Below are 14,521 nucleotides of genomic sequence, written 5' to 3' on the forward strand. Positions count from 1 at the left end.
AAGTCATACACAGCTCATACAACTGGAAGACATGCTTAAGGACAGACATGTACAAACAGGCAAGATGTCCTTCATGGAGCCACAGTTATCATAGTCATGTAACAAATAGAAAAGAGGGGAGAGACACAGAACATATAAGGTATATAATTCAAATCTGTTCCTTCTTTTGTAATAACATCTAAAAAAAATGTGCTTCAATTATTTTTATTTCTCTTACAAATTTATTTTAAAAAAGAGGAGTACATATTTTGTGGAATAGTTTATGACTCTATTTTGTGAAATAGTTGGGAGAGTATTGGTATTAGGTCGTCAATAAATGTCTGATAGAATTCTGGACTGAACCAATCTGGACCTGGGCTTTTTTTTTTTTTTTTTTTTTTTTTTTTTTTTTTTTTTTTTTGGTTGGGAGGCTTTTGATGACTGCTTCTATTTCTTTAGGTGTTGTGGGATTATTCAGATGGTTTTCCTGGTCTATATTTAACTTTGGTATATTTTATCTGTCTAGGAATTCATCTATTTCCTTCAGATTTTCCAGCTTTGTTGAGTACAAGACATTCTAGTAGGATCGGATGATTTATTTAATTTCCTCAATTTCTGTTGTTATGTCTCCCCTTTCATTTCTGATTTTGTTAATTTGGATACTCTATATTTGCCCTCTAGTTAGTCTGGCTAAGGGTTTATCAATCTTGTGAATTTTCTCAAAGAACCAGCTCTTGGTCTTGTGGAATTTTTGCCTTTTTGTTTCTATTTGGTTAATTACTGCACTGTGCTCAATAATGTCTTGCTGTCTACTCCTCTTGGGTGTATCTGTTTCCTTTTGTTTTAGAGATTTCAAGTATGCAAACAAGTTGCTAATGTATGTGCTCTCCAGTTTCCTTTTGGGGTCACTCAGAGCTGTATATTTTCCTCTCAGTACTGCTTTCATTGCATCCCATAGGATGGGGTATGTTGTGTTTTCATTTCATTAAATTCATTAATTTCTTTCATGCTATCATTTAGTAGAGCATTGTTCAGCTTCCGTGTGTATATAGCTTTTTGTTTTTTTTTTTTTTTTTTTTAAAGAACAGCCTTAGTCCATGATGATCTGATAAGATGCATGGGAGTATTTCAGTCTTCCTATATCTATTAAGGCTTGTTTTATGGCCGAATATATGTTCAATTTTGGAGAAAGTGCCATTATGTGCTGAGAAGAAAGTGTATTTTTTTGTTTTAGGGTGAAATGTTCAGCAGATGTCTATTCATTCCAATTGGTTCATAACATCTGCTAGTTTCACTGCATCCTTGTTCAGTTTCTGCTTCCATGATCTGTCCATTGGTGAGAGTGGGATGTTGAAGTCTCCCTAATGGGAGACTAATGTAGTGTGTTTGGTGCAATGTATTTTTGAACTGTAGCAGGGTTTCTTTTATGAATATGCATGCTCTTGTATTTGGAGCATATATGTTAAGGATTGAGAGTTCCTCGTGATAAAATTTCCCTGTAATGTGTAGAAAGTCTCCTTCCTTATCTTTTTTGATAACTTTTGGTTGAAAATTTACTTTGTTTGATATTAGAATGGCTACACCAGCTGGTTTCTTGGGGCCATTTGCTTGGAAGGTTTTTTTTTTTTTTTTTTCCCAGCCTTTTACTTTGAAATATTGTCTGTCTCAGTCTATGAGATGAGGTTCCTGTATGGAGCAAAATGCTGGATTCTGTTTAGGTATCCAGTGTGATGGCTGATGTCTCTTTATTTGGTAATTGAGTCCATTTATGTTAACAGATATTAAGGAATAGTGGTTGTAGTTTCCTGCTATTTTTGCTTTTAGAGGTAGAATTATGTCTGAGTGTCTTTCTTCTTTTAGTTATCTTGCTCAGTTATTTTTTTTTTCTTTTTTCTAGGATGTAGTTTTCCTCCTTCTGTTGGGTTTTCCATCTATTATTTTTTGTAGGGTTGAATTTGTGGTCAGATATTCTGTAAATTTAGGTTTATCCTGGTATATCTTGGTCTCTCAATCTATGGTGATTGAAAGTTTTGTTGGGTATAGCATTATGCACTCTTATTTGTGTTCTCTTAGGGTCAGTATGATATCTGTTCAAGATCTTCTAGCTTTCATAGTCTCTGTTGAGAAGTCAGGTGTAATTCTGATTGCTCTGCCTTTGTATGACCTTTTTCCCTTACTGATTTTAGTATTCCGTCTTTCTTTTTTTTTTTTTTTTTTTTTTTTTGAACACTTGGCATTTTCACTATTTTGTGTCTGGAGGAATTTCTTTTCTGTTCCAATCTATTTGGAGTTCTGAAGGCTTCTTAATGGTCATGATCATCTCATTCTTAAGGGCAGGGAAATTTTCTTCTATGATTTTGTGGAAGATATTTACTGTGTCTCTTAGTTGATATTCCTTGCCTTCTTCTATTCATATTATCCTTAGGTTTGGTCTTCTCATTGTGTCCTGGATCTCCTGCACATTTTCGGTTAGGAACTCATTGGTTTTTGCATTTATTCTGGCTGTTTTGTCTATGTTTTCAATGTTGTCTTCAGCCCCTGAGATTCTCTCTTCCATCTCGTGTAGTCAATTGGAAATGCTTTTTTTGTTTGTTTTGTTTTCCACCTTCAGGGTTGTCTCTTTTTGTGTTTTTTATTGTTTCTATTTCCATTTTCATTTGTTTTATCTCTTTTTGTGTGTTTTCCTGTATTTCTTTTATTTCTTTGAGTGTTTTTCATGGTTCCTCTTTAAAAGCTTCTATTTATTTGTGGTTGTCCTCCCATACTTGTTTAAGGGAATTATTCATGCTCGTCTCAAAGATCTCCATTATCATCTTGAGGTATGATTTCATGTTTGAGTCTTTTCTTTCTGGAGTGTTTGCCAATCTTCTGCTTGGTGTGGTGGGAGAGCTGGGTTCTGATGTTGCCAGATTTTCTTGATTTCCATTGCTTAAGTTCTTTCATTTTTGTCTTCCTATCTTGTTGTCTGTGATTATATGTGATCTTGTTGCCAGTGATTGGTATCCAGTCCTCCTCTGGCCCTGAGGACCCATGGGTTCAGGAAGAAAACTGCTTTTGAGTGTTCAGCTTTTGGTGGTCAAGCTGTGATTTCTGGTAGCAGAGACTCAGCTCTGTCTTTGTGGGCTGAGATGTGGGAGCTCTTGTAAAGCTATTCTAGCAGCTCAGTCCTATGGCCACAGGTCCTAAGCACTACTGGCAGGAACCTGGTTCTCTCTCTAGGCCACAAGGGACCCTTTTCCAGATAGCATGGCGCTTTCTTCTCTCTCAGGACACCCGTTGTGTTCTCCCTGGGCCTATGTGTCAGAATTTCCTCTAGTCTAGGTCTAAGAGGGTCTATAGTGTTGAGCTTCAATCACGACCTTTCCTGGGCAAACCTCGGCTCCCACTGACAAGGGCCTGTGCCTTACTGTGGGCCTGCATGTCTATACTTTAAGCCAGGGCTTCTCAGGAGGTTCCGGAGCCCCTTTGCCAGAGTCCCACTGAACCAGAGGGCCACGTTTTCTGCATGCTCTAATTAACCCTCTCTGTGCTTTGGTTACTCAAGGCACAGTCTCACCAGACCTGTGTCCTTGGATCTCTGATGTTCCAGGTGCCAAGGGGCCTGAGTATTTGGTCTGTGCCCAAGGGCTCTCCGGGCAGATCTAGAGTCCCTATGGCAGGGTTCTGGCTCTGCTGAACCAGAGGACCGCGTTTTCCTCAGGCTCCACCTAGCCCTCTCTGAGCTTTGGTTACTTACAGTGCAGTATCATTAGGCCTGTGTCCCTGGATCTCTGCTATTCAAGGTTCAAAGGGGGATATCCAAATTCTTAATAGCTGAGTATAATCCATTGTTAAAGAGAACCATATTTTTTGTATCCATTCTTTTACATGGGGCATCTGGGTTGTTTATGTACCCTGTAGAATGGTGGAGCAGCTTTGGAGCCCAAGTATTGTATAGTTGGATCTTCAGGTAGTTCTTTTTTTTTCCAATTTTCTGACGAATCTCCAGATTAATTTCTGGAGTGGCTATACCAATTTGCAATCCCACCAAAATGAAAAAGTGTTCCTCTTTCTCCACATCCTCACCAATATGTGCTGTCACCTTGGTTTTGATCTTAGTCATTCAGATTGATATAAGATAGAATCTTATGGTCATTTTGATTTGCATTTCTCTGATCACTAAGGACTTTGAACATTTCTTTACGTGCTTCTCAGCCATTCTAGAATTACTGAAAATATTACTTGAAAAAAAATTACATGAACAAAAGTCAGCCTATTGATTGAAGTATCATCTATTAATGTTTGTCAATATGAATAATAGTTTGATGTGCTTGCAGACAGGATCATATCATTAATGTTCTCCGATGGACTACCATCTGATTGATATAGAGACCCACTGCCAAACATTACAGCCTGGGGCTTTTGTGGAAGAATTGTGGTTCCCATAATGTATAGAGATTCCACAAGAAGACAATACAAAAAAAAAAAAAAAGAAAAAAAGAAAAAAGAAAAAAAGAAAAAAAAGAACTAACTTGGACCCTTGCAGGCTCCCAGAGACTGAAGCTCCAACCAAAGTGTTGAACCTAAGTCTCCCCACATACAGGATCAAGGTCCCAACACATATGTCACAGACATGCTGCTTGGTCTTCATACACATGTCCCAGTAATTGGAACAGGGACTGTCCTTGACTTTGTTGCCTGTTTGTGGAATTCATTACACCTGTCTGGGCTGCTTTGACTAGTCTCAGTCAGAGCACTATCCAGAAAGGTGCTCCCTTGGGTATTAGGGACTGGAGGAAATAGTTGTATGATCCTTATCCAACATTTTAGTGTTTCAACTGATCAATGAATAAAGTGAAATTCCAGTGGGATTTTATAATGACATGTTTTATTTCCCTGTACTCATAAAATTTGCATCAATTTCATGCACTCAGAAATGTATTAAATGTCAATAATTTTATATCTTCCTTCTTCAGGATATGTTCAACCTAACACACTGATTCTCTCAGCTTTCACCAATTATAAAATCTCAAGAAACCAAGTATGGTACCAATACCAATGTATTGACATTATATGTTAATTCATCTTCTAATTAGTTCACAATTTAAGGAAATAGTTAATTATTTTTTAAATATACAAATGCACTTTCCAATGCTCTTGATATTTCCTGGGGTATACAATTATGAAAACAAATCCCCACATGCTTTTTTCTTAGTGTTGAAAATGCATTTTATTTCTAGTCCAACATTAAATAGTTTTTTCCTATTACCAATTAAAATGGTTGGAAACTTACATACCTGAATTTTCATTTGATTAATGTTGTTTCTACATGTGATAAGGATGGAGCACAGAGTTTTAGAAACGTGAAGTAAGCATTTTACCACTTAGTTACATGTACTGGCACACCTTCAAGTGTTGTCTTCTATACTTATTTTTGGAAACAACTCTTAAATATGTGAAGTTTCTCTTGACATCTTAGAATAATTCCAATATCCTTTCAAAGAATGAATTCATATAACCTATATGATACCTGCTTTGCCCAAGATAATGGAAAATTAAATTCTTAATACTATTGTACATCTGTGAGCACATAGATAAAAGGTATAGTACATAACCATTTATATGCATTTTTGGTCTCCATTTTACAGCATAAATAAATTTTGTGCTAGTCCTTTTGAATATTTTTTGTTCTCTAATTCATACTGTGTGAATTCATGTAATTCCATTGAATTTAATTGCTAGAATTTTTAATATAATATTTTACTTTTATATTTTTATTTTTAAAACTATTTTTTTTAATTAAGGTGTATTGTGATCATATTCTTTTCCTTTTCATAGTTCATTCAGGTCCTTTCCTCCTCCCTACCTGTTTAACTTTAAGATCAGTCTCACAAAATCAACCAAACAACAAAGTTCAATACAAAAGCAAACCCTCCCTCAAAAGCCTAGAAAACAAAATACCTAACTTAAAAAGAAAAATAGAAAAAAAAAGAAGAAAGGAAACATCAAATTTAAATAGTCATGGCCTTTACTTGAAAATCAATCTCAATTACTCATACAAATTATTACATCAAACAAATTCATAGCATTCCTGACATAATTTTTATATTTACTTTTCTAACTATACTAAATATATCCATGCCACCAGTTCATTGAATGCTCAAACGTTGAATAGTACATTTTATTTTTTTGTGTCTTAAAAAAGGGTTTGAAAAGAAAAGATATTTAAAACATAAAAAGGAGTATACATATATAATGATTTAGCTTATAGACATTCAAGAATAATTCTATTTACAATCTGTTATCATTGGTGACTTTCTAGAAGAAAACCATTCTTGATTTTATAACACATGCATGCTAATAAGCATTATGAAAGGTAATTGATTTCCTGTATATTTATTTTAGTATCATTCATAACCCATGAATGTTAGGACAAGGAGGTAGACTGTTGAAAAATTAATGAAAACAGATTCAAATACCATGTGAGAAGCTTTTATTAAGGCTTTTAGACAGGGGAGATTACCAATAACATGGGTGACCCAGCATCTGACAGAATCAAAATACCATCTACAACCAGGCTATAGAGCTCCACCAACATTGTTTAGAATGCACATTAGGAGAGCACACCAAATAATAGTGATGTTTTTAAAGGTCAAATAGAGCATGGCTCTACAAGCAAAATTTACATTCTCCTTTATGTTGCTGATAAACACCAGCAATCAGAATTTCAGGCTAGTTGTTTGGTAGGTTGCTTTGTCTCAAAAAATAACACACTTAGCATGCATGTATCTATACATGTACACATTAGCATATGTACATGTATATACAGTTTGATTCACAAATAAGAATATTTTTCTAGAGTTCATAGGGGATGTAAACCTTATTAGCAGATTCAAGTTCTGATCGAGGTCCCTAACTATTTTTTTCTTTTTTTCATGTTGACTACATCCTTAATACCAAAATAAAAGCTTCACACGTACATTATGATGTTCTACTTTTTCAGAGGTTATACAAATAATTTATTTGCATTTTTGTTTGTTTATTGAATTTTCCATATCGTTTGCTTTTTTTAAATTAGGCCCATCTACTTTCTATTGATTTTTGAGAATGTGGAACTAACATATGACTTGCCACAAATGTAAGCAGTTAGGGGTGACCTTTTTCTGTGGTTAGGCTTCTTAAATGACTTTAGATTTTCTCCTACTTGTGTTCCAAAAATGGACATGGCTATAGCTTGTATTATTTAAATTTTAAATTATTTTTACTTTAGTTATAGGAAAAAATCATAAAGATAAAATGTACATACAGTAGAACTCATAATATCAGGTAGGAAATAAAAACAACAGTTTCCAACTTCATATTTAATGTTAAAATCACTCAATTCATTTTTTCCTCTAATTGCTATTTATCTGATGGATAAATAAATCACTTCCAATTTTATCTTTCCTAAATAAACTACATTAAAGGTTCCATGACCTCTGAAAAGAAAAAAATTACAACAACCGGGTGTGAAAAGAACATATCTTGTTTAAAACTATTCTTTTTTATAGTATATCATGGGCAGGAGAGATGTCTCAATGTTTAATATTGCCCTTTCAGAGTACCCCAGTTCATCATACACACAGCTGAAGACTGCCTTATACTATCACTCTACAAGATTACAATTCCTTTGTCCTCCAAATACCTGAACATCCTTATCTGTACACTATATCACACATGCATGCACACACACACACACACACACACACACACACACACACACGCACGAAATAGATAGAGAGAGAGTGAGAGAGAGTGTGTGTGAGTGTGTGTGTGTGTGTGTGTGTGTGTGTGTGAGAGAGAGAGAGAGAGAGAGAGAGAGAGAGAGAGAGAGAGAGAGAGAGGGAGGGAGATTAAACCAGCTTTAAATATACTTATACAAATTTTGGAGAAAAATGTGTTGTATATGAGAGAAATTCGAGAAGAGAAGCTGGGAAGTAGATTCTATCAAGATACAGTATATAAACTTCCTCTTCTAAAAAGATAAATGTGTTCAGAAAGAAATTAGGGAAATAACACCATTTACAATGGTGAAAAATAATATTAATTAATTTAGTATAATTCTAAACAAGCAAGTGAAAGGTCTGTATGACAAAAACTTCAATTTCCTGAAGGAAGAAATCTCAGACTACTTCAAAATATTGAAAAAATCCCCATGCTTATTGAATAGCAGGATTAATAAAGTAAAAATGACCATTGTACTTAAAGCAATCTATAGATTTTAGTGCAATCCCCACCAAAATTTCAACTCAATTCTTCTTAGAGTTATAAAGAGCAGTTCTCAAAATAATGTGATATAGCAACAACAAATAAAACCAAACAAACAAAACAAAAAAAATAATAAAACATGGGATAGTGGAAATTATTCTCAACAATGGATGTATTTTTGGGGGAATCACCATCCCCGTACTCAAGCTGTACTGTAGAGCAATAATGGAAAAGCCACATAGTTTTGGGACAGAGACAAGCAGTTAATTGAAGGCCCAGAAATGAACCCACACACCTGTGATTACATGATAGTTGAACTAGAAGCTAAAACCATCCTGTGAATAAAAGACAATATTTTTTTTTTTTACAAATGGTGCTGGTTCAATTGGTGGTCAGCATGTAGAAGAATACAAATAAACCATTCCTATCTTCTTATACAAACCTCACATCAAAATGGATCAAGGTCCTCCACATAAAACCAGTTACACTAAATCTAATAGAAGAGAAAGAGGAAAAGAGCTTGAACACAGGGGCACAGGGCAAATCAACAGTTGACAAATGGGACCTCATAAAATTGCACAGATTCTATAACGCAAAGGACACTGTGAAAAGGACAAAATGGCAACCTTCAGATTTGGAAAAGTTCTCTACCAATATTGCAAGCAATAGAAGGCTAATATCCAATATATCCAAAGATCTCAAGAAGTTAGACTCTAGAGAACCAAATAACACTATTAAAAATGAGAGGTTCTATTAGAGCCTGACCAATACAGATGTGGATGCCTGCAACAAAATACCCACTGAGTGTGGGGACCCCAATGAAGGAGTTAGGGCAAGGACTGAAGTGGTAAAAAGGTTTGCAACCTCATAAGAAGAACAATATTGACCACCGCAACGTCACCCCCAGCAAAAGCTCTTAGGGATTAAACCACAAACTGAAGAGTACACATGGGGACCCTTGGCTCCCCCTGAATATATAATAGAGTATTTCCTTATCTATAATGAATGGGTAGAGAGCCCCTTGGTCCTGTAAAAGGAATCCTGCAGTTTAGGGGAATTCTAGGTTACTGAGGTAAGAATGTGAAGACAGATTGACAGGGTACAATTATAGAGGCAGGGAACAAGGAGAGAAGATACAGTTTCCTGGAGGGATATCTAGGAAGGGAAAAATATCTGAAATGGAAATAAATAAAATAACCAATATATGTTTTTATATGGGGCACAGAGCTAGACAGAATTTTCCACTGAGGAATCTGAATGAGAAGCACCTAAATGTTCAACATCCTTAGTCATCACGGAAATGTAAATCAAAACAACCCTGAGATTCAACCTTATACTAGTCAGAATGACTAAGATCAAAAATAAAGGTGATAGCAGATGCTGACAAGGTTGTGGAGAAAGAGTAACACTCCTCCATTGTTGGTGGGGTTGTAAGCTTGCAGAATCACTTTAGATATCAGTCTGGCAGTTCCTCAGAAAATTGGCCATAGTACTACCTGACAACCCAGCTATAGCACACTCCTAAGCATAATACCTAATAGATGTTCCAGCACATAAGAAGGACACATGCTCCATGTTCATAGCAGCCTTATTTATAATAGCTAGAAGCTGGAAATAATCCAGATGTCTTTCAATAGAGGAATGGATACAGAAAATGTGGTACATTTACATAATGGGCTACTACTCAGCTATTAAAAACAAAACCTTCATGAAATTCCTAGGCAAATGAATGGAACTAGAAAATATTATTCTGAGTGAGGCCATTCTGATACAATAGAACATACAGGGAACTCACTGATAAGTGGATATTAGCCCAAAAGCTCACAGTGCCCATTTTAAAACCCACCGACCATGTGGATCTTAGGAGGATGAAAAACAGGGTGTTGATTCTGCAGTTCTGCCTTGAGGGTGGAACAGGGTGATTAAGAGAGGTGGAGAGACTGGGGTAATGGGGATCATGGAGAGGGGAGAAAATAAGGGAATATATCATGTACTGGAGGGGACAAGAGAGGTCTAGGGTCAGGAAATTGAGGCTATTTTCAAAGAATTTTTAATTTTTTTAAGTTTAACTGAGAACAAACCAGAACAATCAATGTATATCTACTAAATGGAAAATAGAAATAAGAATACCTGCTGCAGTCTTTTCGTAAAGATAATATATTACAGAAATTTTTTTCTGTTAGATGAGCCACTGGGGAAGCTAATAAGGAATAAAAGAATAAAACAAACAAACAAACAAAAAACTATGACATTTTAAGGAAAGAAAGTTCACAGTCATTTAAACTTACAAAGTACATTCATACACAAAACAAACACATGATAAAATATCAAAAAGAAAGAAAAAATACTGAAAAAAGATTGCCTAGTGGGTAAAGGCATTTCCTTCTAAGGCTGATCACCTGAGTTTAATAACCAGAACCCATAATAGGAGAGAATAACACAGGTCCTTTGATTACAACCTGAGCCCATAGAATGTGCCCTTGTACATCTGTAGAAACACACACACACACACACACACACATACACACACATACACACACACATACACACACACATACACACACATACACACACACATACACACACACATACACACACACACACACACACACACACACATACACACACACAGAGGCTATATGGAAATTTTAAACTAATGGCAGTATTAATCTCCAAAATATGTATTTAGTTGACACCTGCAGAGAAAATATGAAAGCTATAAAAACTGAATAAGAACACATGCACAAATACACTGAAGCTATAGTTAAAAAGGAAAAAGAAAGTAAAATAAAACAGGCCATGTAGAGCCAAAAAGTGTGTGTGAAGGAGGCCCAGGACTAGCCCAGAGAGTTTGTGACATCACAGAGCCAGTTGGCTCAGGTGTTAGCAACAACCAGCTTGGCAACAGATGAGGATTCAGTTCAGAAATCAGTGAAGGTTTTCCCTGGCTCTCCCTTGGCAGCCTATTCCTACTTCAGTAATCCTTAGTTTCTAAGCCAACGAAGGCAGTCTTCTGGAACATGGAGGAGGCTGAAGGTAGTCCAGAAGAAACTGAGGACACTAAGAAAAAAGGCACCTCTATCAAGATAAGACTTAAGAGAACCTCGAAGAAGTTTCATGTTATCCAGAAGCTTCAGAAAGGATACTTGCTGCCACCCGAGTCTGTGAAGATCCTCCGTGACTGGATCTCTAAAAACTGGTTTAATGCCTATCCTACTGAAACGGACATACAAAAACTGTCCAAGGAGACCAATTTATCGGACCTGCAGATCTCCAACTGGTTTACAAATGCCCGCAGAAGCCTTCTTTCAGAAATTCTACAAAATCTAGACAACATTAGCTACAATGGCCAGGATGCCAATGCAGTCCAGACGCAGTACTCCAATCCTTCCATGGAGGTCAAGGCACAACGTAACGCAACACCCAAAATGCAGGATCTGTCCCTTCTAATATGCCAAGAATCGCGAAAGAACCTGCCATATCTGGAGTCTTTTCCAAGCCAGAAGGTTACCCTGGAAGCCAAAAATAACAAAGAAGACAGGAATTTAATCAGTGGACCTTTGTCTTCTCCTGAACTTGTATGGCCAGAGGAAAAGCCCGATTTTAGCAACTTCTACATGCTGGTCGATGCTGCTGTACAGAAGGCAGCAGAAATGGAGGAGCAGAAGAAGGAAAATCCCAACCCATAATCCCCAACAACAGTCCACATAGCTATTCCTTTAAATCTTGTGGGTTAGTTTATGCTCAATCCACATTAGCTTGCAATGCCATATTGTAATGCCATCTTCTATTCTGTATTATTCCCCTTCTTCAGAAACTATTTTCATTATCACATTTCAATTTTGCTAAATACCTCAATGTTTTCTGATGAAAACCACTATCCATGATATTCAACTTTAACAAATGTGTTACTATATTCTACTCCCCTGGGCTTTAAGACCTATATATCTAATATTAAACAGCATGCAAGCTTCAGACAAGGATGTTCCGTGTTATTCTCAATTTCTGCACTCCAGACAGTCCGGGACACCAAGTCATCCTTCTTTCCCTCTCTTTCTATAACTTTCTTTATTACTAGTACAGGTAATAGAAAAGAAAAACTCAAAAACAAGTGCTTATGACACTGCTGGTCAGATTTTAATGTGTGACTTTTTAAAACTTTTCAACTCTGTGTTTCCCTATGTACAGGTTATTTTGTGTTAGAGTTCATTTCTACAAGAATATGAGTATGAAAGCCAAAGTAAAGTGATTTATAATTTTGGGGAAGATGAGAGCAATATCTTTAGGTGAATATTATTGAACATTTGGCATTGTAATTTCATGGACAACTTCAATTTGGCAGTTTATGGCTGCCAATTCTTGGTGTGTTCATTGAGTTTGGAGAATGTGTTTTGTTAGTTTGAATTGTCTGCATCACAGGAGATCTTTAACTATAAATTCTCTCAAAACCAGCTTTAGATACTTTATAAGGGGTAAGGGAATCAATATAGAACATTTTCATAAAACAGAAATGACACTCAGGTAATTTATATTTTGTTTTACTTGTTTAACATTTATTTCTCATTTCAAAATGGTTGGGTTGTTAGGGTTTGTTAAGAATTTAAATTCTCCACATGAAAACAATAGTGTGAATGTATGAATACAGCTTCTGTTGTATAAAGTTCAAACAGATTTTCAATGGGAACCAAAACAAACTAATCCAAAAAGCTGTAATTTAGGGTTTCTGATACCATAAAGCTAAAATCTGGTCAATATGGTCTCCATTTCTGCTCCTGCAAGAGCAAAAACTAGTGCATTTTGGTTAATTTGATATATTTCTTATTATCGAGAATTTTCAGTACAATATATTTTATCTTCTTAAATCATTTTTGAAACAGTGTTGAGAATAATTTCAGCTTCCATGGTAGTAAGAAGTGAAGAGGTCAACAAGTCTCTAACTGTCAATCCAGAAATAGAGTACAACAATTAATATTTTATTTTACATTTTGTTTTTGACAGTTCTATACACTCATATAATGAAACTTAATACCCCTTTCATGCCTCTATAAATATCTACTCAAAATTAAACTAGGGACTGCTCCTTCCCTTTCTAGTGCATTGGAGACTGTGGTATGGTATGCTCCAAGTTTAAAGTTGTAAATAAAGACCCTTGGGTGATTACATAAGAATCTGCTCCTGGTTGATCTTTTGGTGTTCCTGAATGCCTCTTGGCACAACATCTTATGTTGCATTTTTTATTTTTATTTTATTATTATTTTTATGTTGATCTTACTTCTTTCTTTTCATCCACTATTTTAGGATCTGCTTTGTTCTTTTGTTCTAATGGCTTAAATAAATATGGATTAGTTACATGCTTTACTTGAGATCCTTCTAGCTTTTCATTCCTCTTATTCCATAAGTTATGAGTTCTATCTTCCTTACTACTCATTTATAAGATTTTTATTTTTTCCCCAATTTCCTCCATTACTCAATATGTATTTAGTAATGTCTTTACTTTCTATGACTTTGTATAAGTCTTTCCTTTAACGACTCCTTGATAAGCAGAGACAGCACAAGTCTAGGAGATGAAGGTGGTGGCCAGTATCTTAGCAAAATTGTGAATTGTGGGCTTCAGGACAGCTTTTAGGGCTGTTAGACAGAATTCTAAAAATGGGTTAATAATAATGATATTATATAATATACTAATATTATATACATAATGTAAATATAAATTTAAATTATATAAACTAATATAAATAATAGTGTCTCAACTATGAGAAACATATGGGTACAAATTAATTATGAGGGACTTCAGCAATCTAAAGAAACAAAATTAGCTGTGTTTTAAGCCAACTCATCAGAAAGATACTAAGGAAGGGAGTAGATATTTAAGGAGTGTTGATTTCAGAAGATCCATCCAATTACATTTTCTTGTTTATGCTAACAAAAACAGACATATTCCCCAGTTCAGAGTTAGGCTCATACAGTTCAAGGTTAGGCCAACCTGTGGTAGAAATGGTACTTTCAGGTCCCAGAAAACTAGCTTATAGTCTTTACTTAATAGGGGTAGGCATATATTTGAATTTTTTTGCAATGTTAAAAGAAAATATATTTTATTGGATCCTAAGAATTAAGAGGCTGGGATGCTTGTTAATAGGATAATCAAAAGGAAACTTGGAGTATATTATTGGATTGATATGTCAAATAAAATACTGTGCTTATGATCTGCAAGAAATGAGCTAGTAAGAGAACTTTTTGAATAACAGTGGAGAATTGTTGGAGAGCTGTCTCAAATAGAACAGAGAGTGAGAAAGAAAGGGGGGACTCCAGAGATCTC

The 14,521-nt window shown here is 35.5% G+C and overlaps 1 protein-coding gene across 1 annotated transcript; it reads left to right on the forward strand.

Moving 5' to 3' along the window:
• Positions 1 to 11,225: 11,225 nt before the first annotated feature.
• Positions 11,226 to 11,894, forward strand: TGIF2LX (TGFB induced factor homeobox 2 like X-linked; the record flags this gene model as incomplete). Its single annotated transcript, XM_080910128.1, has 1 exon — positions 11,226 to 11,894. The coding sequence occupies one exon, from the start codon at positions 11,226 to 11,228 to the stop codon at positions 11,892 to 11,894; it is 669 nt and encodes a 222-aa protein (XP_080766254.1).
• Between the last annotated feature and the right edge of the window lie 2,627 nt (positions 11,895 to 14,521).

Source organism: Micromys minutus, assembly GCF_963924665.1.
Source record: "Micromys minutus genome assembly, chromosome: X".
NCBI lineage: Eukaryota > Metazoa > Chordata > Mammalia > Rodentia > Muridae > Micromys > Micromys minutus.